This window comes from Ovis canadensis, chromosome 11 (assembly GCF_042477335.2).
Source record: "Ovis canadensis isolate MfBH-ARS-UI-01 breed Bighorn chromosome 11, ARS-UI_OviCan_v2, whole genome shotgun sequence".
Lineage (NCBI taxonomy): Eukaryota > Metazoa > Chordata > Mammalia > Artiodactyla > Bovidae > Ovis > Ovis canadensis.
Window position 1 is genome coordinate 33,294,917 of NC_091255.1, and position 24,582 is coordinate 33,319,498.

The 24,582-nt window shown below is 42.7% G+C and overlaps 1 protein-coding gene across 18 annotated transcripts in view; it reads right to left on the reverse strand.

Moving 5' to 3' along the window:
* The window catches only part of ANKFY1 (ankyrin repeat and FYVE domain containing 1), a 70,472-nt gene that overhangs the window by 24,951 nt on the left and 20,939 nt on the right, over positions 1 to 24,582 (reverse strand). For 14 of the 18 annotated variants that reach the window (XR_011259814.1, XR_011259817.1, XR_011259813.1 and 11 more), the window contains exons 4-10: positions 15,322 to 15,457; positions 10,031 to 10,154; positions 8,779 to 8,928; positions 7,113 to 7,278; positions 1,881 to 2,085; positions 427 to 495; positions 20 to 219 (exon numbers count right to left, since the gene is read on the reverse strand). Coding sequence is in view for 10 of the 18 variants with exons in the window: in XM_069603160.1 (XP_069459261.1) it covers positions 20 to 219; positions 427 to 495; positions 1,881 to 2,085; positions 7,113 to 7,278; positions 8,779 to 8,928; positions 10,031 to 10,154; positions 15,322 to 15,457 (1,050 nt within the window). In the remaining 8 variants the exon portion in view is untranslated. Of the gene's footprint in view, positions 1 to 19; positions 220 to 426; positions 496 to 1,880; positions 2,086 to 7,112; positions 7,279 to 8,778; positions 8,929 to 10,030; positions 10,155 to 15,229; positions 15,458 to 24,582 lie in introns of all 18 variants that reach the window. The other 4 variants (XM_069603167.1, XM_069603166.1, XM_069603169.1 and 1 more) reach the window with 1 other exon arrangement.

Below are 24,582 nucleotides of genomic sequence, written 5' to 3' on the forward strand. Positions count from 1 at the left end.
GGGGCCTTCTGTGCTTTACCTGTTACTGTATCAGGGGCATTGGTGTTGCTGCCACGCTGAATGAGCCTGGCTGCAAAGCTATTTTCATCAAATGAAGTCCCGTTCACCACAGGGAGGTCTTCGAAGGGGTTTACGGACTGGTCGGAAGACACAGTGATGTACTGCACGGCAAGCCACAGAGCTGTGCTGCCCTCGTGGTCTTTCAGCTCTAAATCTAACCTGAAATGAGGAAGCAATGTGAACACCAAGTACAACTGTCTTCAGACACTTTGTACTGTCAACAGTCTCATTCTGAAGGACATTTTTAAAATCTTACTTTTATTTCTTAAAATTGATAATGCTAAAAGACATTTTAAGAGCATTATCTTTCACTCACAATCCCACCCTCCCAACAGCTCTTTCATTGCTCCAGGGCTCCCTACGTACTGTTTACACTGCAGCAGCTGATTGAACACGTATTCGTTCCTGGCCATGATAGACAAGTGTAAGGGAGTCCTATGGGATGAAAAAGAAGAGGTGTCACTTCTGGACATGCCCAGTTCAGGACTACTCACAGCAGGAGGTGATTAGAATCCACAGGAAATTCCACATTTCTGCCACAGTCTTTTTCTACCCTGGTAAACCACTTTCCAAAGCCATGACCAAGCATCAAAGGATGAAAATGGATTTGATTATATGTTACAATTTATTCAGTAGCCAAGAATACAAGAATGAAAGGAAAAGACATAAAAAATACTGACTCAATGAATGTGTATATACTCATGTTTTTAAAACAGCAGTTTCTGCCATAGGTATGTCTACTTTCATCCACCTATCCTCCACGATTTTGAAAGTTCTTTTCTTTCCACGCTTCTCTGTTAGACTCAAACACATTCTGAGTGGCAACAGACAGGAACTGACTAAAATGGCATTTTATCACTTGTCGCTGCTTTTATTTAGCCCTCATGTGCCCTGAGGAAGACACCACCACAGAGCACAGGGACTCCCGGGCTGGCATCTATCTCAGAGCTACAGAACATCACAGTATATTGCAGCTGGGAGGAAAAAAATTAAGGACAATCATCAGAAGGAGAAAAAAAAAAAGGATGCAATTATCTTGAGAAATGAGATAATTATGACATTATATTGAGTCCATGGAGAGCCACCTTATGTAAGCACCTTAGCCATCACACAAATCTGTTTTCCTATTCCAGCAACCTCACGGCTATCTTTTTAGAGGGTTTTTTGAAGGTATAAAATACTGAGCTGCTAGGATAAAAATTGGGTCCTCTATTGTTGGTGATTCAGGTGGCTTAACTCCCCTTCAATGCCTCCCGCACTACTGTTCCAAAGACAAGCAGCCCTTTCTCAGATTCTAAAGTATAAGGAATCCTCAATCAAATATTTCTGGGAAGGGACGAAAGGAACACAACACAACTGTCAGTGCGGAAAGGGACGTGCTGTGGAAGACAGCAAATTATGCATGTAGAAATGTCTAAAGTGGCAGTATTTACAAGAAGGTGGAACTGGGATTAATACAATTAGACCTCACAGAAATGAAACAGATTGCTTTGCGACAGTGTACTCTTCTTCAAGGTATCCGATTAGCTCTAAAAAAGATGAAGGAAGAAAGGTCTCGGACAGGATGACCACTCTGGAGATGCCAAAAACTGCTTAAAAACCCGAGGACCGTAGTTACCCAAGAGGGAAACGGCTTCCCCATGTGCCTCTGGCCTTAGTTTTCTCTCATTTGCAAAACAAATCAATGTTTGTGACTTCAACAGAATTCAGACTGAGTAATGCTGGACTAAAACCCACAAAGTCCCCATCTGCCAGTAACGTGCCAGAAAATAACACTCTGGAAACCGTGCTCAGGGCAGCCGACCTGCACCCCAGCTTACCTGCCCTTGCTGTCCTGCATGTTGGGGTTCGCGCCAGCCTGCAGGAGGGCCTCTGTGAGCTGTGCCATCTCAGACATCACAGCTGCCGAGTGTTTCTTTGAATTGTACGATGCGACGAGATGCAACGGTGTCTCCTGGGCACCCAATGTGGCAGCATTGACCAAGGCCCCATTCTTAATGAGGAAAGTGGCAGCAAAGAGATCTCCTTGAAGGGAAACAAGAGAAGAAATGGTCACAGATGACAACAGTCAGGGCGAGCTATTCTGACCAGTGCTTCCTCAAAGGTACTGGTCAGTAAGTGTAGACAGAGAACATCTCACCATTGCGATCATGGACTTAACATACTCGAATTCAGCCACCGACTGCCTGCTGTCATCTGTCCCAAGCCCTCGCTGCAGCACCACATTACAGTCTTAGTACACCAGGCTTCTATCCTTCAAATCCTTCTGGTCATCAGCTCTCCTAAACAGTTCCGAAGATTCCTCCCCAATGCAACTTACCTCCCTGCCTCATTCCTGACCACAGTCTGTCCCCAAGCAGTACCTGCCTGCCTTTAACCTGTTATACTTGCAGTGGCTCTTACAAAGGCATTTATGAGAAGTTTTCTTTTGTATCTTGCAATATCATTTCATCTTCTTCGACCACACTTCTGTGCTCTGAGCATTGAGAAGGGGGTTAGGATTTCAGGAGTGGCCAACCTCTCAAGTCTATTATCTGGATTCCTGTGCTCATTTGCATCTGCATGAGTTTTATCTAGTTTTCTTAAACATGGAATTTCAAAATCAACTGGAATTTCTCACCCACTCTAATCCAAGGGACTACCTTGCTACTGGAGTGTGTAAGCTCTGGCAGTGAGGGTGGCTAGGCTACCACAGGCCCCACGTATTCTGGTAGGACCGGGTCTGAGTTCCTTTCTTTTTTTATAGCTTAAAAAAATTTTTTTTGGCTGTGCTGGGTCTTCATTACTGTGTGGGCTTTCCTCCAGTTGTGGTGAGCAACGCTTGGGTTTCTCATTGCAGTGGCTTCTCTTGTTGTAAAGCATGGGCTCTCGGGCATGCAGGCTTCAGCAGTTGCAGCGCATGGGCTGAGCAGCTGCGGCTCCCAGGCTCTAGAGTTCAGGCTCAGTAGTTGCAATGTGTGGGTTTAGCCGCTCTGCAGCACACAGGATCTTTCCGGATGAGGGATCAAACCTGTGTCTCCTACACTGGCAGGTGGATTCTTTACCACGAAGCCACCAGGGAAACCCTGATTTATTTTTTTATCCATCCACTGTCTTATATGTAACAGACATCAGGGAAATGTTTGGGAGGAAAATGGATTAACAGGTTGAGGCTATAAGGTTCCACTTTAACTGAATGGCCCCAATTCCAATCAGTTATGATCTTGGGTAACTGAAGAGCTCTCTAACCAGCCCGTTCTGAAATATTTTCACTTGTCCCTGATTCTTTTCTTGGGGAGGGCAGGGGAAAATACAATCTTTACCAGAATTGTGTGCAAAGGACCAAAGCTTAGATTTCTTTACAAAAAGATGTCGGTAGAGCTCTGAAAGCAACAGGTAACATGTATATCTGGGGACTAGGCTGGTCGCTCTTTGCTGTCCATATGCACATAGACATTTTGGGGTTCTCATCTGTAATATGGACAAATCCCACAGAGATTCAGTCTAGGAGAGAATATATAAAAACTATACATCAGCAACAAAGTAAACTATCTTAGAGAAAGCCACCTACATTCTGGAAGTGGAAAGAAAATTTAGAATTATGAGGACACAGAGCCTTAAAATGACAAGCCTGATATATAACGTACTGGAGGAGAGGTGAAATATGGTTTCATTACCTGTAAGCTTGGCATATATTCCAAACTAAGTAGTTAACAGACAGTAAAGCTAAAGTAAGATGCGTCAGTGAAACACTTATAATACACTATACACACAGAAGATAAACTGGGGCAAGACTGCGTACAGAAACAAGGGTACAGCATCAATGGCCGGATTCAGGTGGATGGCATAATAAATTTTTTTATATATCTTAAGCCCTTTTAAAAAGAATCATAGTTTTTAGATTAGCTTTACTCTATTAATAAGAGCCAAAGTTTTTAAAAAAGTTTATACATATATGAAAATGAAGTCACTCAATCGTGTCTGGCTCTTTGCTATACACTATAGCCTACCAGGCTTCTCCATTCATGGGATTTTCCAGGCAAGAGTACCGGAGTGGGTTGCCATTTCCTGCTCCAGGGGATCTTCCTGACCCAGGGGTCGAACCTGGGTCTCCCACATTGCCGGCAGACACTCTAGCCTCTGACCCACCAGCGAAGCCCTTATACATATATACATACATGCAATATATGCACCCCACACAAAGAATTATTTAGGAGTTATTGGAAACTGAAAATTGACACTGTTTTACATGAACAGAAAGTCAGCCCATGGATATAAAACCTACAGGAAATAGACAACTGACATCAAATAAGCAGAACGAAGGGAGGGAATAGAAAATGCCCAAAGCACCATTTATAAAGTGTTTTGACAGTAAGAAAACTTCTAATACATTTTAGAACAGTTTCCTTCAGAAAATCGTTAAGAAAAAAATTGCTTGGTGCTTAACAGTTCTGGTTACTTCATCACTTCACTCCTCAACACTGCCAAGGAAATGAGGCATTACTATAATGACCTGTCCATGTAAAAATATTCCTAACAATGCAGTTAATGTTTTAAAAAATATCCACACGCAATTTTTCTTTCAATGAAGCTCTCTAACTGAAGTTTCATTCAGGGACCAGGCAGTAACTTTCATTAAATTAAATAATCAAATTTCATTAAATTAAATAAATCCAGTGGCTTAAAGCAATACAAATTTATTATCTTGCAGTTTTATAGGTTGAAAGTCTGGTATAGGCACCCCCCATCTAAAAGTTTTTCTGCTGTCAAAAACCAGATCCAGCTAATCAAAGGAGATAGTGTCTCTCTGGTCACATGAACATCCCCTGTAGGCTGACTCACAGACTCACTCTTTTTTCTTTTTTATAACAATCTCCCTCTTTTATAGACACATTCTTGATATAAACTGATCAGTACACTTGGCTATTAGGATGATCACTGACTGCTCTGGTGAGAGATTCTAATGTGTGCCCACAACCAGACCAAAATCTCATGTATTAAAGAGCTTCACTTGTATGATAATGAACTTAAAGAAAGGTTAACAGTCACATTTTAAGAATATTACTCAATTCAGTCATGTGAGCAGGTCAACAGACTGACAGCTCAAGCTGAAGAAGGAAAAGTGAAAAAAGATCCCTGCAGAAAATGAAGTTGGTGATGGCATTTCACACAGGGAAGGGATAAGCCTGCCACACGGCAGCCACTGGGTGAGTGTTACCGACTCACAGGCTCCCAACAACCAGTAAAGCAAGATAATTCTCACTTTACAGGTGAGGAAAAGGAGACTCAGGAATGCTTATGTGATTTGTCCAAGAGCACAGAGTACGTGGACAAGCCAGGATTCAAACTGTGGTCCCTCAAGCTCCAACGCCAGTGCTCTGTCCTCCACACCATGCCACACTCTGCCAACTGAGCAACAATCAAGCTTATTATGCCCACACTGCAACCCCCATGCTTGCAAGCAACTCATAAATTCAGAGAGGAAGACTGAATCATCTGAAAATAAGCATCAAAAATGCATCACCAATTCTTGGCAATTCTTGTAACCAAGCAATCATCAAAATATTTAATAACTCATCAAAGATGTTTTTTCATCACATGTAAGAATTTAAGTCCCTAAGAGGAAATTCTGGTACACGATTCTGAGATTGTTTTTTTAGTAACAAGTGTATCTGTTTCCAAAATAAACATCTCAGACACTGAACAGTATGGGAAAGAATAGTTCCCGATGCAGTGGAAACTTTTCCCACTGCACACACACTCAGTGCTAAGCACCCAGTGGCTTTGCGCAGTGCAGAGGGATGCTTGGGAAAAAGGCATCTGCTCTTGACACTCACATACTCTAAGGATTTCCTTCTCAAGGATGAACAAAATTTTCCTCTTCATCAGCCAGCACGCATAACACTCTAACACATGACTTAGAGGGAGATTTATATTAAAACGTGCCCAAAAAGGGCAAAGCCACAGCTGCAACAGGACCGTATTTGAAGTAACTACACCCCACCAGCTAGGAGCAACTTGTGAACAGCAAAAGCACAGCAGAGATAATACTAGAATAATAATGCACAACTGGAAGGTTAAATACACATTATTAAGATGTGGAGAAACCAGTGTGTCCTATTCTTGATGCCCACGTGTAAACAAAATGGGGCCATGGCCAAGTACCTCAATCAAGTCATCCATCCCTCTACAGAATGAAGGCTCTGAGTCATCTGAAAGCTTTCAGGCCATATTGGACTACCCCTATACGGCTTCTCACTTTCTGTCAAAAAAAATGACTACTGCAGGGGCTTCCCTGGCAGTCCAGTGGTTAAGACTCCACACTGCCAATTCAAGGGATGTGAGTTTGATCCCTGGTTGGGGAACTAAGATTCCACATGCTGTGTAGCAGGGCCAAAAAAAAAAAGACTACTGCAAAGTAGAGTCAGGCAGGATCCATTTGGGACTTAAGAATTAAGGCCATGGGAAAGACTAGACTTTTCCCCCTTTAATTCAGTAAGATGAAAATGCTTTGATTGTAATTCTGCCCCTTACATAACTTCCCACTATTAATGACAAAGTACTCAAACAGAGCTATAATTTCAAATAACTTTCCTAGAACAAAATGAAATATTATCACTTTGCCATGCTAGATGAGAAATCCAGTTTGTAAAAGTGAAAATTCTGAATCCCAGAATAGGTTTTAATATTTGTGTTCCTGGAACTTTCCTTCTCTTGCAGTAACTGATACCAGTAAAGCCTTCCTTGCACAATTTCTGAAAAAAGTAGTATATTGGATGAGCAAGTAACACATTGACTGCTTACAAGTAGATGGTGCTTTTTTCTCTAAGTGCCATCTCTCTAATCTTCTGGGGGTCCTGATGGCACTCTGAAGAGCCTAACCAACGAGGCATGAGGCAGCACGTCTTCTGTCTCTCCTCTGACCCACTGACCACAAATTCTGTACTGCCTGCCCAGTACAGACTCAAGAAGGCTTTGAGAGTCTATGGAATAGGATCAGAGAGTCTTTGAAAGTTACTTGGCTAAAAGTAAAACTGTCCACAGAGGAAAATATAAAATACATTTCTTCCTACCTCTTTGGATTCCTTTATGTAATAAGCTCCAGCCGTTCTTGTCCACCATGTCCACGTCAGCTTTGTGATTAACCAGCGTGGTGGCAATACTCTCCAGACGTCGGGAAAGGGCTAGATCTAATGCAAGGTCTCCGTTACGATCCAACTCATTCAGTTTCCCAGGGAGCTGCATAGAGAAATTCCTACATCAGCACATAGTCAGTAGAGAAGACAACTGACTCTCGGGCTTTGACTCTTCAATATCATCTCACACAATATCAGATTTTAGTCCTATAACTTACTACAGCTTATGCTCCGAATTCAACTGAACTCACAAACTTCTCTTGGGCCTCCTCAGGGCACATGCCTTTCCGGGAGCCCAGGACTAGCAGGGATCACAGAGCAGGTGCAAACACCATGAAAGATGACACAAGAGGGACACGCAGATGATGCTGCGGGAACACAAGCGCCAGGATGGAGGGTCAGACAGCCTGACGGGGCCCAGCTCACATCTTCATGAAAGACTGTGGCTTAACTACCTAATTCCTCCTGGCAGTTTAAGGTCTCCCCCAACTCTGGACACCCAGGATAAAACACACGACACAGCCACCTGTCTAGAGCAGCCCCATTTCCCCTAAGGCAGTGCAGTGAGCAGGACCGTTTCCAAATATGTCCATGTCCTAACCCTTAGAACAGAGACTATGTCACCTCACATAATGAAAGGCCCTCTGCAGATGTGATTAAGGTTAACGACCCCGTAATGGGGAGAGGACCCCGGACCTGCAAGGAGGGCCCAGTCTCTCTACTCACGTGAGTCCTTAAAAGCAAAAGAGGGAAGCAGAAGAGTAGATCAGACAGATGTGACATGAGAAAGACCGGATCCGACATCTTGGCTTTCAAGAGGGAGGAAAGGGGCCCTGGGTGAAGGAACGTGCTGGCCGCTGGAAGCTGAGAATGGCCCTGACTCAGCTCACAGCCAGGAAGAAAATGCGCATGCTGGTCCTACAGTCACCAGCAACTGAATTCTGCCAACAACCCAAGCAAGCAGGCTTCCCTACAGCCACCAGAAAGGAGCACAGCCTGCCAACAACCGGACTTCCAACCTATAAAACCACAAGATAATAAACTTGCGTTGCTCTAAGCCACTGGGTTTGTGGTAAATTTTTCAAAAATATTTATTTATTAATTTGGCTGCTCTGTGTCTCAGTTGTGGTACACAGGATCTTCAGTTGTGGCATGCAGACTCTTAGTTTGGCATGTGGGATCTAATTCCCTGATCAGAGATCAAACCCAAGCCCCACTGGGAGCAGAGAGTCTTAAGTCACTTGGCCACCAGGGAAATTCCGGTTGGTGGTAATTTCTTCTGTGTGTGTGTGTGTGTGTGTGTGTGTTTATTTATTTTTATGGTAATTTCTAACAGTGGCAAAAGAAAAACTAAAACAGGTATTAGTACCTGAAAGTTAAGTCCTGCTGAAATGACTACCTAAAAGTGTGGAAAGTGTCTTTGGAAGTGGGTGACGAGCAGAGGCTGGAAGAATGTTAAGAAGTATGAGGGGAAAAGCTCAGGTGGCTTCGAACAAACCACTGGTAGAAACATGTACATTAAAGACCAGGAATGGTTCAGAGGAAGTGAGAAGCATTACAGAGAAGAACAAGTGAAGCGCAGTCTGGGGAAAAGGCAGAGTACCTGTGAGTCCATTTCGATCAGATAAAGAAAGACCACATCTTCTCTCTCCACTTTGATAGCTTTATGCAATGGGTACTCGGTCTTGGACTTGATCATTTTGTATAACAACTGAGCACTCATGCTGCTGAAGTCCTCCTTCCGTAAGTCATCCTGCGGATTAAGAAGACAGTGAGAAGCAGAGCAGAACCAACATGTCAACAATAGTGACAATGCACATTTCTTAGGAAGCACTTGGAAAGTGTCTGGGCCTACTTTAACATTTCCCAACTCACTGAATTCTCACAAATCCCTGACGTAGGTACTGTTATTATCTCCATTCCCAGATGATGAAAGTAAAGCAAAAAGAGGCTGATTAACTGCACAGAGAGTGAACAGCTGATCAGGGATCTGGAGCCAAGAGCCCACCCCATTTCCCGTCCCCCACCCCCACTCCCGAGCATGGATTCTTCACCACAGCACCACCCGGCCTCCAGGTAAGATGGTAAAGCATGAGCAACACTGACATCCCACAGGACACAGCCACAAGGAGCCCTCTACATGAGAGCAGACTCCTCCCCGCTTAGCCCCACAAAGACGGTAACAGAATTAATCAGAACTTCCACAAACAATTATCGGTTTCTACTGCTACAGATCTCTAAATCTCTACCTATTTTAGCAGAAAGGTTCCGGTTTCAATTCTTCAAAATCCAGTAAGATACTTTTTCTCATAGTGTTGCTGAATACCAAACAATTTACAGAAACTAGGTTATAAAACAGCACTAGCCATGATTTTCTTAAAAAAAATGCAAAACAGACAACCAAGAACTGCAAAACCTCTTCTTTATGATGAAAGCTACCTAGGCAAGCAGATCTAATTTAACAATTCTCTCCAGACACCGAGAAGGCAGAGAAAGCCTGGAGGGGGCGCTGCTGAGCACACAGGCCTGCTGGCCCCACAGCAGCACTTGCTTGTGAGGCTCGGCCATGGCTCCCGCAGATGGAGGACGAGGGAGGCGTGTGTCCCTTCGTTCCAAGCCTGCTTCTTGGCCTGGGCTATCTTCTGCCCCTCAACTCCGAAACCAAAACTAGGAGGCTTTTAGAGCCAAAAAGAATCTAACAGATCATCTAATGCAACTACTTAGCCTTTAATTTTGTTATAAAAGGAAACAAGGGGCCAGAGAGGTAACTTTCTATGGAACCAGGTCCCACGCCCTGGTCTCCTGGCTTCCAGCAAAGGTGCTTTTTCCCCCATACTCCTCAGCCTCACACTCACCCAGTGACTTGCAATAATTTCTGCACAGTAGTTCATCAATGTGCTGGCATTCAGCTCCTCTGCAGTCTGATAGAAGCGAATACAGTTCCTGACGTTCACCAGAGACATCACACCCTTCTCACATCTACGAGAGAGTATCAGTGATCAACAGGATTGTTAGGATCAATATATTCATAAATGAACAAACCAAAGCAACAATCTGTGTACTGGCTGGCTATGTCCAATAACAATAAAGTGTAAGGTTTAAGCAATGCAGCTGTGAATAAACTGTAGCTGAGTTACTCTAAGTACCAGAATTTCATTATTGTATTGCTCATTCTGGTCAGAATCCAAATAATCTTTAAATAAACATGTTAAGCATAACACCCCAACTGCCTTCAAAATAACCACATGAAACTCACTGATCACACACACAGGCGACTGTAAAGTCAAACATGAAATGCATCAAATTCAGTCCTTCAGTATTTAATTGTATGGGACACATTTGCAGTTCCCACTAGCACAACTCTATCATGCCACAAGTGTGGCTTAGAAATAGCTTCAAACATGAGGCTCCATGCCTCAAAATGAATACCTCCTTAAAAGCCTTCCCATATGGTGATCTATATGGTATGTGAATCGTAACTCAATAAAGCTGACTTTAGAAAGCCCGCTTTAAAAATCCATCATGTACAGAAACAACTGAGTTAAGAGACAAACTACAGAACACCAAGATAGAGAAGAATTGGCTACAATGGTGTCCCACAGAGCCTGGGAACAGTAACAATAACAACAAGATTCTGAGAATCATTAATGAGAGAGCCCCAACTAGGTCAGGGAAGACAGGGCTGCACACAGGTCTCTGGTAGCACAAAGCAGGCACACACCCTAGACTACAAGATGCAGAACAGGGAAGCCCCGAGTTTCCTCTACCCTGGGATTCCCAGAAACTTTGGTGAGCCTCCACAGCACCAGGCCTGGGAGGAAGGAGGCGGTGACACAGTCCTCCCACCTCCCTTGCCTGCACATCTCCCTACAAGTCAAATTCACCTCCAAGGGCATCCAAGAGGCCTCATGTGGTCTCAGGGAATACCCCGACACCCCACTGCTGCTTCTGTCCCACAGTGCCCACAAAAACCAAGTTCTCATCACAAGGGAAGGTAGTGACGGACACAAAGAGAATCATCAGGTAAGTGAGAAAGACCACAGCTGAGGTCCACTGCATTTGAGGGGCCCAACTACATGGGCTCCCTGGGCCCCCCTCTCCTCCTCTGTGAAATAAGGATAACGCTCTCTTTCAGAGGTTCAGAGGATCTGCGAGTGCTTTTCAAGATAAAGGAAAATTATGTACAATCTGCACAGTCTGAGGTACATAGTAGGTATGCTTGCTTACTAGTTGAGGTCTTCCTCAAGGAAGATGCATAATTTAATAACTAATACAAAAGAGATTCAGTCCTACTATAAATGAGAATAACTGGTTAACACATAACTCCCAACTTTAACAGGTGAGGTTTGAATACCAAGAGGACAGGGGAAGATGGGGGAAGAAAGGAGGAAAGTCACAAGACAGACCTGAGAAGGAGGAGGAACACATTTTCTAAACATCACAAATGAGACGTCAGCCCGGAGCAAGAATAACCTTGCAGCCATTTCTCCACCTAGCAGTAAATGCACGCCCTTATTTAATTCCAAGACCTGTGCTTATGTACTCTGTGTTTCAGCAATATAGCTTGGTGTAAAGAAGCACCTCCCCCAGGGCACTTTTAAATCAAACTGGCAACATATCTAAGTAAGTCACTACAATAACGAGCAAGGATGCTCTCTACTTCTGAGCCCCTGCTACCTGCACACTACTCTCCCCAGACTCTAGCATGCTGGCTGCAATGTCTGATGAAGTCATTCTGACCCTGGCTAGGAAATCAGAGCATTCCAGGAGAGATGTCCTCTTACCGGATACGTGAAACTTTTATCACTTTTACACTGACAAATATCCTAACGTCCTAAAACATGGTGTGATCTCAGGGAGTACGGACTCATCTGCAGAGCACCTCACAAAGCATTTTTATAGACAAATGCTGAGTGTGAAAATGCCATTCTCTTCCTTACTACCACCAAGAGACACTGCAACAAGACACGAGGACAGATGTTTTGTTACAACTGGCAAACACTTCATTTTCACTAAACTCTGGGATCCCCAAAGTGCCATTCACAATGTGGATAGCCTATAAATAGTCACTGGCATGACTTAAACAACTGAAGGACATGTAATTGTATTTAAAAATTCAGATTCTCAGTTCACATCTTCTCTTTGAAAAGCAGCAAGGCACACTGACTTTTCTCTAAAGGGATTTTTGTTGCTGTTAATACATGTTTTTCATTTTAGAGTATAAAAAAATACAGATGCACAAAAGAGTACATCTAATTTTTAAAGTCAAGTGTATGATTAAGCGTCCCACAAACTCCTGTCCAGTTCTGTGTCGTCTGTGCCTCTGAATATAAGGCAGAAAAATTACTGAAAGGATAAACAATAAAAGGTTCAGTTCAGTTCAGTTGCTCAGTTGTGTCTAACTCTTTGCGACCTCATGAATTGCAGCATGCCAGGCCTCCCTGTCCATCACCAACTCCTGGAGTTCACCCAAACCCATGTCCATCGAGTTGGTGATGCCATCCAGCCATCTCATCCTCTGTTGTCCCCTTCTCCTCCTGACCCCAATCCCTTCCAGCATCACAGTCTTCCAGTGAGTCAACTCTTCACATCAGGTGGCCAGAGTATCGGAGTTTCAGCTTTACCGTCAGTCCTTTCAAAGAACACCCAGGACTGATCTCCTTTAGAATGAACTGGTTGGATCTCCTTGCAGTCCAAGGGACTCTCAAGAGTCTTCTCCAACACCACAGTTCAAAAGCATCAATTCTTCGGCGCTCAGCCTTCTTCACAGTCCAACTCTCACATCCATACATGACCACTGGAAAAACCATAGCCTTGACTAGACGGACCTTTGTTGGCAAAGTAATGTCTCTGCTTTTGAATATGCTATCTAGGTTGGTCATAACTTTCCTTCCAAGGAGTAAGCGTCTTTTAATTTCATGGCTGCAATCACCATTTGCACTGATTTTGGAGCCCAAAAAAATAAAGTCTGACACTGTTTCCATTGTTTCCCCATCTATTTCCCATGAAGTGATGGGACCAGATGCCATGATCTTCGTTTTCCGAATGTTGAGCTTTAAGCCAACTTTTTTACTCTCCTCTTTCACTTTCATCAAGAGGCTTTTTAGTTCCTCTTCACTTTCTGCCATAAGGGTGGTGTCATCTGCATATCTGAGGTTAAATCACAGATGATTTACTTTTGTTATTTGTATAATTCTATACTTCCTAAATACCACACACTGAACATGTAGCTAACAATCAGGAGAACAAAAATTATTTAAACTGTCAGTTGTTAGCATACACTATTAATTATCTCTTTTTTAAGACTATTTTCCTGATAATGCTTACACCCAAAACTTCCTTTTCCCTTTTCATCAACCTGGTGACCGCATTCCAAACCAAGATCCCTATATGATAAACATCGGCAACACCTGCTTCACATTTAACTGAATACATCCATGGGTCAGAGCCCTTTCACTTACTATTTCAAATGTGTAATTCCTTCTGCAAACAGCAGTGGGCACTCTGTGATCATTCAAAAGCCAACATTTGACTCCACGGCTGGGTCTCTTCCATCCCAGCCCTTAACAAAGTCTTGACAGATAAACGTTAATACCCACATCCAATAATAAAACACTGAGCATCTGGTAATGTTGATAGTTATGAAGCCTAATCAGTTAATAAATAATAAACACTTTAATTAAAGAATCCATTACACAGATTACAGCTATCTAAACTACTCCTAACTGCAGGGTACTTTTATCAAAGCGATTCAATTTATAAGCAAGAAAATCAATCTGAGAAAGCTCAGGAAATCTGAGGGGGGGGGTGTAGATATCAATCACATTCAATCTAATTAAAATCGTGCTCTGATTTCACCCTGAGATGATTCAAAAACTCACCCAAAGAAAGACCTTTACAGTAAAGCTATCCTGGCTAACCTAATACTGTATGTACCTACAAAACCTAGACTTGGTTTGGTTTTTAGGTTATTGGATTTAGGTATTAATACGGCCTCAAGCCCACATCAATCACAGATAATTAGGAGTAACCTGTGTACTGACTCATGTGGGGCACAGTGGGCTATCGCAGGGAAAACAGCCAGCCTCAATGAAAACAGAACAAGCGGCTCTAGGTAGCCAAGTCTCTCTTGAAGAGTCGAGAGAGGCAAGCAGAGCTGCTGTGCCTATTTAGTTGCTACGTCATGTCCGACTCTTTTGCTACACATGTCCATGTGACCCCATGGACTGTAGCCTGCCAGGCTCCTCTGTCCATGGGATTTCCCAGGCAAGAATACTGGAGTGGCTTGTTATTTCCTTCTCCAGGGGATCTTCTGGACCCAAGGACCAAAACTGAGTCTCCTGCTTGGCAGGCGGATTCTTTACTGCTGAACCACCTGGGAAGCCCTCTTGATGTTGAGGGCAACACAACAGATGGAATGCTATCCCTCCGCCCACCTAGGAGCAACGCCATTCCTTCACACACACAGAACACAAAAGACCACTAAGTGATGTAAAAGCACTCCCTCTAAAAAGCTGACTTCCAGGGGCTAAATCACCAACAAAAAATAAGGGCATTCTGTCTGCTATCACCTGGTGAACACTGTTCTCACTGTGTTCTGTAGGGAGAGCAACAGAGGAAGTACAATATAAAAAACACAGCAGGCTCTCTCCTTGGAACCTAAAAAGCAGTAACAAATGAAGTGAGGTCTCAGAAACACTATGGAATTTACTGAGACAGACTCTCATGTACTAATTTAGTCATTAATGTGTTTGTAACAAGAGAATATGACCTTCTTCCATGGTCAGAAGAACTTCTTCCAAGCAGACAGAAAGTAGAAGTGAAAGGAAATGATACAGGAGGGAAAGTTGAGGGGCTGGACACTGGATTATATTATTTCACATTCAGTTCATCAGTTCACACATCTGTGTAATGACAGGTAGTAAATCAGTGAAAGAAGAGAGAAGACCCAAAAGCTTCAGCAAAGTTTAGCTTACAAGACAACAAAAAGCAAGGGAGACAAAATTCTCTCCCCACTATTGCCTTTAAAAGAACACCTTGCAAAAGTTATTTACATTAGCAGAAGCAGCTGTTTTCCCAGAGCTTGGCATAATTAAAGCTCAGCCACCACCATCTGAGGTGCTTGACTGTATCTGCTGTGACTTGCCTCTCCCTAAGGAGCTGTAGCTGAAACCGATTAGCTAGTTTCATCAGCTCAGTCAGGAACACATCGTCTTCTCTGAACTCCAACTCATCCGTATAGATCCAGCGAAGCATTGTCATCGTCACCTCAGGGTTAGCATCTGGTTAAAGAAAGAAAGCAGAAAAACTGAAGACAAAGCACAGATGACACAGTCAAGGCCCTCCCGAGGACCCTGAAAACCTAAGGCTACAGAGAAACTTGTGGTAGACCCAGCTCAAAGAAATATCACACAGCCATTAAAAAGGGTAGTTAAGCATTCTGGGTACCATCTGATTCCAGAAAAGTGTTAAAAGTTTTGCAAGGGGTAGTACATGGGGGAAATGAACCTATTAAAGATATAAGTCAAATAAGCTGGAGGAAAATATTTGAAATATATGACAAAGAGTTTACATTCTTTTTTTGGGCACCTGTACCACATCTGTACAGGCAAACATTTCACTTCACTGCACTTTGCAGGTATTGTGTTTTGTCTCCAAAAATTGAAGGATTATAGCAACCCTGTATTACAAAATGATGGTTAGAAATTTTTAGCCATTAAGTATTTTTAAATTAAGGTATGTACATTGTTTTTTCTAGACATAATATTAATACACACGTAACAGGCTACAATACTGTGTAAACATAACATTCATATGTACTGGGAATGCTAAAAATTCACATGACACACTATTATGAGTTTTGCTCTTTACGGCTGTGGACTGGAATTGAACCCAAAATCTGTCCGAGGTCTGTCCATATACCACAACTCGGTTCATTCAGCCTTATGCTGGGAAGATAACTCACTCCTAACAATGAGGGCATCGCAACATCACCACCATCAAACATCTTCTGTGTGGTGGTTTCTTTAATTTTAAAATTTTAAAATTTTGCTTGGTTTCCTTTAATAACCCTACGCAAATTGTCCAAACCAACAAACTTGTATGATGAATAAACCCAAATCTGAACAGTTTTTAAAAAGTTTCTAAAAAATGACATTAGCAGAGATGCCCTATAACCCTCAAAATTTCAAATAAAGATTTGAATAAAAATCTTCAAATAAGATTCAAGTGATCACCAAACTTTCCCACTCCTGCCTTGATTCATCCCTTAATCTCCAAACAATAAACTGAAAGTGATCCACTCTGAGTCTCATACTAAGCAGTGGGCAGAGAACAATGAACCAGAAGGAGGTTAGGTGCTTCTGTATCAGTCAGCTCAGTCACGTCTGACTCTGCGACCCCAGGGACTGCAGCACACCAGGCCTCCCTGTCCATCACAACTCCCAGAGCTTACACAAATTCATGTTCATTGAGTCAGTGATGCCATCCAACCATCTCATCCTCGGTCATCCCCTTTTCCTCCTGCCTTCAATCTTTCCCAGCATGAGGGTCTTTTCCAATGAGTCAGTTCTTCGCATTAGGTGGCCAAAGTATTGGAGTTTCAGCATCAGCATCAGTCCTTCCAATGAATATTCAGGACTGATTTCCTTTAGGATGGACTGGTTGGATCTCCTTGCAGTCCAAGGGACTCTCAAGAGTCTTCTCCAACACCACAGTTCAAAAGCATCAGTTCTTCAGTGCTCAGCTTTCTTTATAGTCCAACTCTCACATCCACACATGACTACTGGAAAAACCATACCCTTGACTAGATGGACCTTTGTTGCCAAAGTAATGTCTCTGCTTTTTAATATGCTGTCTAGGTTGATCGTAGCTTTCCTTCCAAGGAGCAAGCATCTTTTAATTTCATGGCTGCAGTCACCAACTGCAGTGATTTTGGAGCCCCCAAAAACAAAGTCAGTTTTTTCACTGTTTCCGCATCTCTTTGTCATGAAATGATGGGACCGGATGCCACGATCCTAGTTTTCTGAATGTTGAGTTTTAAGCCAACTTTTTCACTCTCTTTCACTTCCATCAAGAGGCTCTTTAGTTCTTCGCTTTCTGCCATAAGGGTAGTGTCATCTGCATATCTGAGGTGACTGATATCCTCCCCGCAATCTTGATTTCAGCTTGTGCTTCATTCAGCCCAGCATTTCATATGATGTATTCTGCATGTAAGTTAAATAAGCAGGGTGACAATATGCAGCCTTGAAGTACTCCTTTCCCGATTTGGAACCAGTCTGTTGTTCCATGTCCAGTTCTAACTGTTGCTTCCTGACCTGCATACAGATTTCTCAAGAGGCAGGTCAGGTGGTCTGGTATTCCCATCTCTTGAAGAATTTTCCACAGTTTGTTGTGATCCACACAGTCAAAGGCTTTGGCACAGTCAATAAAGCAGAAGTAAATGTTTTTCTGGAATTCTCTTGCTTTTTCCATGATCCAATGGATGTTGGCAATTTGATTTCTGGTTCCTCTGCCTCTTCTAAATCCAGCTTGAACATCTGGAAGTTCAGGGTACACATATTGTTGAAGCCTGGCTTGGAGAATTTTGAGCATTACTTTGCTAGCGTGTAAGAAGAGTGCAATTGTGCGGTAGTTTGAGCATTCTTTGGCATTGCCTTTCTTTGGGACTGGAACGAAAACTGACCTTTTTTCCAGTCTGTGGCCACTGCTGAATTTTCCAAATTTGCTGGCATATTGGGTGCAGCACTTTCACAGCATCATCTTCCAGGATTTGAAATAGCTCAGCTGGAATTCCATCTTCCAGCTTTGTTCATAGTGATGCTTCCTCAGGCCCACTTGACTTTGCATTCTAGGATGTCTGGCTCTAGGTGAGTGATCACACCATCATGGTTATCTGGGTCATGAGGATATTCGTTGTACAGTTCTTCTGTGTATTCTTACCACCTTTTCTTAACATCTTCTGCTTCTGTTAGGTCCATACCATTCCTGTCCTTTATTGTGCCCATCTGTGCTTGTGTGTATCTTTTGGCAAATGATGGCAGTCTACCTGCCCCCAATCTATTAAGCAAGTGGCCATAAAAGTCAGATGACCCAATAAACCAGAAACTACTTTTAAAAGGAGTAGACTCTGAGAAGTGAAACCAGCTGGCATTCATCCTGCCTGTTGTATCTGCTTCTAGAAGCCATCACCCCTTCACCAGGCCCAGCACACAAGCTGGTAAAAATCCATGACTGTGAGGATGAAAAGTCACACCCAACCTTTCGACTTCACTGTGGTCCAAGATGTGTGTAGTCACGCTTTGGAGAACTTGGAATTTTCTATGTGACCTAGTTTTTTTGTTTGTGTGTTTGACTGGCTTTACATAAATGTTTTTGGAAAACATTTGGAAAGAATGGGAATAAATTCATCCTTTTGCAATCAACCAACCATTAAATGAAGCATACTGAGGAAATTAACTTTGTTATTTAAATCCCCAATCTGTGAAAACTGAGAAAGAGGACTTCTCTGGTGGCACACTGGATAGGAATCCACATGCCAAAGTAGGGGACACAGGCTTGATCCCTGGTTGCGGAACGAAGACCTCATATGCTGAGGAGCAAGTAAGCCCATTGCCACATTTTTCGTCACATAACTAAGATCCAACATAGCAAATAAATATAGTAAATCAAAACAAAACTGAGAAAGGTGTTTTGAATCTCCTACTATGACTCTGGTTTGTCCTCAAGTTTCCAACTATTTTTTATCTACCTTACATAAGTTTTTCACTCATAAAATTTCAAAATCATTATAGGCTATACTTTTTGTTGTTGTTGTTCTGTGCCTCAGGATTCATGGGGTCTTTGTTCTCCAACCAGGGCCCCAGCAGCGAAAGCGCCAAGGCCTAACCACTAGACCATCCCCACAGACTGCATCTTTCATCAGTGAAAACATCCTCTTCGGTCAGTTTAAGGATGTACCCTTAAATATAACTTCTAGAAATAAAAATAAACCCCATATCGTACTTCTAAATAATCCCAGTGTCAAAAAAGAAGAGAGGGTCTAGTTCTGTTATGGGAGTGTGACAACCCACACTATTTTAACTGATTACAGCTAAAAACTGTCAACAGAGGGCCAAAAGCAACGACTAGAGGATTCCGAGAGTCAACAAAACCACCTGAATTGCTCTGGGAGGCACCCCTTGAAGAAGCAATTGCACTGTATCAGTTCTCAAGTATTTTTTCCCTCTTTATGGCTTTGCGCTGAGGGTAGATCTGTCCAGGAGGAACACGGCTGTCCTGACCATAAGGATGCCTAAAATTCCAGTAAGAACACCATCTTTCTGGCCAGATGAACCAGAAGATGAAGCCTAAAGAGCACTGAAGGGTAAGGGGAGAATTCCAGAGAAAAGAGTCAGAGAAGGACATTTCCTAATTCTGTGTACGAAGCCACACAGGCCTCAGCCTCGCCTCTGAGCCATTCATGCATGGAACAGTCCTAGGCCAACTTTAAAAATCGAAGTGATGGGGCTTCCCTGGTGGCTCAGTGGTAAAGAATCTGCCTGCCTATGCAGGAGACACAGGTTCGATCCCTGGTCCCAGAAGGTCCCACATACCATGGAGCAACTGAGCCTGTATGTCACAATTATTGAGCCTCTGCTCTAGAGCCTGGGAGCCACAACTACTGAGCCCACGGGCTGAAACCACTGAAGCCCGTGTGCCCTAGAGGCCGAGCTCTGCTACGAGAGAAGACACTGCAACGGCTTCTAGAGGCTAGAAGACTAGAGCCTGGCCCTCTCGCACCACAGCCAGCGAAAAGCCCACACAGCGACAAGGACCCGGGACAGCCAAAAATAGACAAATGAGACTACCTCAAAGAAAAAGCTGGAGTGATATGTGAATCACTATCCACAGAAGGTGAAACAGAACCTGTGATTTGCACCTGAAGAGATTCAACATCTTCCAGAGAATGGCACACAGGACCAGAGTCGACAGAACATAATGGCAATGTCCAGGACCCAGTCTAAAATCATTTGTTATGGAAAAAAAAACTGGAAAATATGACCATTTTTCAAGGGAAAGGACAACCAAAATATGCTAACTTCAAAATGACCCAGATATTGAACTTATCAAAGAACTGAAAACACTGAATATAACTATGCTTCAGAAGGTAAAGGAAAACACACCAGAAATTAAATGATAAAAATGCTCAGCATATAAACTGTAAGAAAGAACAAACAGAAATTACAGAAATGAAAAATACAATACATGGAATAAAACTTACTCAGTGGGCTCAAGAGCAGGCTCAAGTGCAAAAAGTCAGCAAACTTGAAGATAGATCAATAGAATTTATCCTATCTGAAGAATAGACCAAAAAAAAAAAAAAAAGGTCAGGAGGAAAAACAAACCAAAAAAAGCCTCAAACAGACCTGCTGGATAGTAACAAAGGGTCTAGTATATGTGTGACTGGAGTCTCGGAAGGAAAGAAGAGACCAAGGAAGAAAAGTATTTAAGAAATGATGGTCAGCAGCTTTCTGAACATGGTGACAGACCTAAATCTTTATAGATTCAAGATTAGAGCATCTCAAACCTCTAGCAAAACAGACCAAACCACAGTAAACAACCAGCATGAGTGAGTACGTGGTGAAGCTGGAACCCTAGTGCACTGCTGGGGAAAATGCAAAATGGTACAGACCCTATGGAAAACAGCGGCTCAAAAATCTAAAAACAGAAATTCTATGTGACCCAGCAATTCCACTTCTGGTATACTCGAACTGAAAGCAGGATCTTGAAGAGAGATCTATTCACTGCAAAGATTATTTACAGTAGCCACTAGATAGAAGCATATATGGTTAACCAATAAGATAGGCATAAACAGTAGTTACCGCAAAGCATTATCCTAAAGATAAAAGTTAACACTGTAAACTACCACCACATGGTAACCGCTACAGAAAAATTTGCTATGATTATTATCAGAACAGACTCTTTAAACTAACACACAAGACGAATTTAGCATAACCAGAGATGAGAGGGAAAAACACAAAAGCCATGTTAGGATGGAGTAAGGGGACATGACCACAGATAAAACAGACCACCTGAAGCTCTAAGATAATCTCAGGGTGGGGGGGCAGATCTCAGCTATTGGCAGGAGGCCACAAGGCCATCTGAGTGTCCTCATGACACAGCAGCTAACCTCTCCCAAAGTGAGCAATCCACAAGGCAGAGCAAGAAAGACGTCACAATGCCTTCTAAGATGTATCTCTGAAGTAACATGTTATTATTTACAAGCTCAGTCGGCCTGTACCTAAGAGGAGGGGAATCAGGATCCACCTGGGAAGGGAGGAATATCAGATAATTTAAACTACCATGGATATCAACAAAATACTGAAACCAAACAACCTGGAACCAGGAGTTCTCACTCTCTCTAACAGATATTGCTGACTTTCTCTTGAAAATGGGAACTACCACTGTCCCGTGAGTTTGCTTGAGCACCTTAGCGTGCCTGAGCACAGAGTCTGGGACCCTACGCTCCTTTCACAACACAGTGCGACCCCCCAGGTCCGTGTTCAGTGTGCAGTTTTCCTGACTGGACTGAAAAGGAGAGACGATGCTTTCTGGTTTTGGAACAGCTTGACAGGACCCAGAACACATTCCAGGAAAGCTGAATGACTCACCATAAACACTCATGCCAGGGAACCATAAGATCTCTGCTGGAGGAGGCATGCAAGAAACTCTAGCTTCACAACAGCTATTCTATGGCACTGGAACTGCTCAGTGTCAGCTGCTACTGCTGAAGTGACAGAGGGAGGCTATAAACAAACCACTGAGTCTGAAGCAGACTGCTTTACTTCCTAAAGAAGTAAATAGCGTGCATCAAGATTTGTTGTACCATGTCGCGCTAACGGTTATATCCTTTCTCTTCCCAGCTGATCAGTCAGTATCTTTATAAATGTATCTTTATATATAAAATAATCAAGAAATACAAAGCAAATTCATACCTTTTAAAGCTTCATATTTTGAAACAATGTGAGACTTACAGAACAGGTGTAGAGTTCCCATGTGCCCTCCACTGATCATCCCCTAACATCAGCATCTAGCATAACCAGGGCACAATGATTACAACCAGGCGGTTAGGACTGATACAATACTATTAACCAATTACAGACCTTTACAAACTTTGCCAATTATCCCAATAATGTCCTTTTATGGTCCAGAATCCAACTGAGGGTTCCACCTTGAATTTTATTATCATATCTCCTAAATCTCCTCTAAAATATAACAATTTCTAAGTCTTATCTTGTCTTTCATGACCTTGCCAGTAATTCTGTGAAATGTTACTCAACTTGGGTTAATCTGATGCTTTCTCACAATTAGACTGAGGTCATGCATTTCTGGCAAGAATCTTACAGAAGTGACTGAGACTTTGTCACTGGGTCAGATCAAGTACACATTTTACTTCTTCGAACAAGGTATGATTTAAGAAAATTTTCATTACGTCCAAATACCTTTTAAATACTTGGTATATAATGCCTATTGTATATTCCTCAACATGGGCTAAAATTCTTAAAACAATTAACAGAATTAAAGTTGTGCTGGGACATCCTTGGTGGTCTAGTGGCTAAGACTCTGTGCTCCCAATGCAAGGGGCATGGTTTGGATCCCTGGTCAGGGAACCAGATCCCACATGCTACATACAACTATAGATCCTGTAGGCCACAACTAAGACCTGGTACAATAAGGTAAACAAATTAATTAATTAAAAAAATTAGGTTGTGCTTATTTTGAATTTTAAGAAATATTAATTACAAAAGAATTTCAAACGAAAATGTGAGGCTTAGGATGTCAATCTAAGAATGTAAGTACCATGCAAACAGGAATTTAACTTTATTCACTGTTATATCCCTAGTACCTCGCAAAGTGCCTGCCACTGAGCATTTGTGATATTAATGGAATAATTATGAAGAAACAGAACATCAGTAGATCCATAAGATGATTTTACCAAACCCACGAGTGGGGAGAAGGTTCAACCATTTAAAACACAGCTTTTACCCTATTTATACACTTGTTTACAAGAGCCTATTTCCAACCTCCCTCAGTTGCAGGCGGCCACGGGCAGTAGTGCTTCCAGGTGTCACGTAACACACAGGCTTGTTAGGCAGTTTCAGCTGCTGTGAGTCCAACTTTAGGCAATCACACCCATGCCCATCCAGGCAACTCCGCAGGGCTCGGGGCGAGACACACAAACCTGAGCAGGTCCACGGGTGCCGCCACCTCCTTGGAGCCCTTCAAGTGAAGTGAAAGTCGCTCAGCCGTGTCCAACTCTTTGCAACCCCATGGATTATACAGTCCATGGAATTCTCCAGGTCAGAATACTGGAGTGCGTAGCCTTTCCCTTCTCCAGGGGATCTTCCCAACTTAGGGATCGAACCCAGGTCTCCCACATTGCAGGTGGATTCTTGACCAGCTAAGCCACAAGGGAAGCCCAAGAATACTAGAGTGGGTAGCCTATCCCTTCTCCAGCAGATCTTCCTGACCCAGGAATCAAACCAGGGTTTCCTGCACTGCAGGTGTATTCTTTACCAACTGAGCTATCAGGGAAGCCCTGGAACCCTTCAAAGATAAACTTTATAAAGGAAAGTAAAGATGCCGTAAGTTCTACCACAGATATCTTAGTAGGTGCCTGATTTACCAAAGCCACCAAAAATTTTGGCTCTGCAGCTGCTCATTCCTCCAAGCAAACCTTACAGCAGGGATCAACCATGGCAACCAATTTTTTGAACAAAGACATAATTCAGCAGACTTTTCACACAGCCAATCACTTCTGCAAGTAACTCATATCTTAATGTGTGTGTATGCTCCTTACCATATGGTATCAGTCTTTTGATTATTATTTTCTTTAAATATGAAAGTATAACACATTTCAGAGAAGGCAATGACAACCCACTCTAGTACTCTTGCCTGGAAAATCCCATGGACGGAGGAGCCTGGTAGACTGCAGTCCATGGGGTCACAAAGAGTCGGACATGACTGAGTGACTTCACTTTCACTTTTCACTTTCATGCATTGGAGAAGGAAATGGCAACCTACTCCACTGTTCTTGCCTGGAGAATCCCAGGGATGGCGGAGCCTGGTGGGCTGCCGTCTCTGGGGTCGCACAGAGTCGGACACGACTGAAGCGACTTAGCAGCAGCAGCAGCATAACACATTTACAGGAGACTTGTAATTCTCTTGATTATTAACAGCAGAATTAAATTTAAAATTTGCTCTTTTGTAGCAGCAGTTAGGCAAATACTAAGTGAAAATGTAATTCTGAAGTGAACTTTTGAAAGTGATGTTTTTAAGTTTACTTAACCACCATATTTACCCAAATTCTACAAAATATATGTGCCACAAAAACAGTAACATTAAACAGTTTAAGCACTTAAATTCT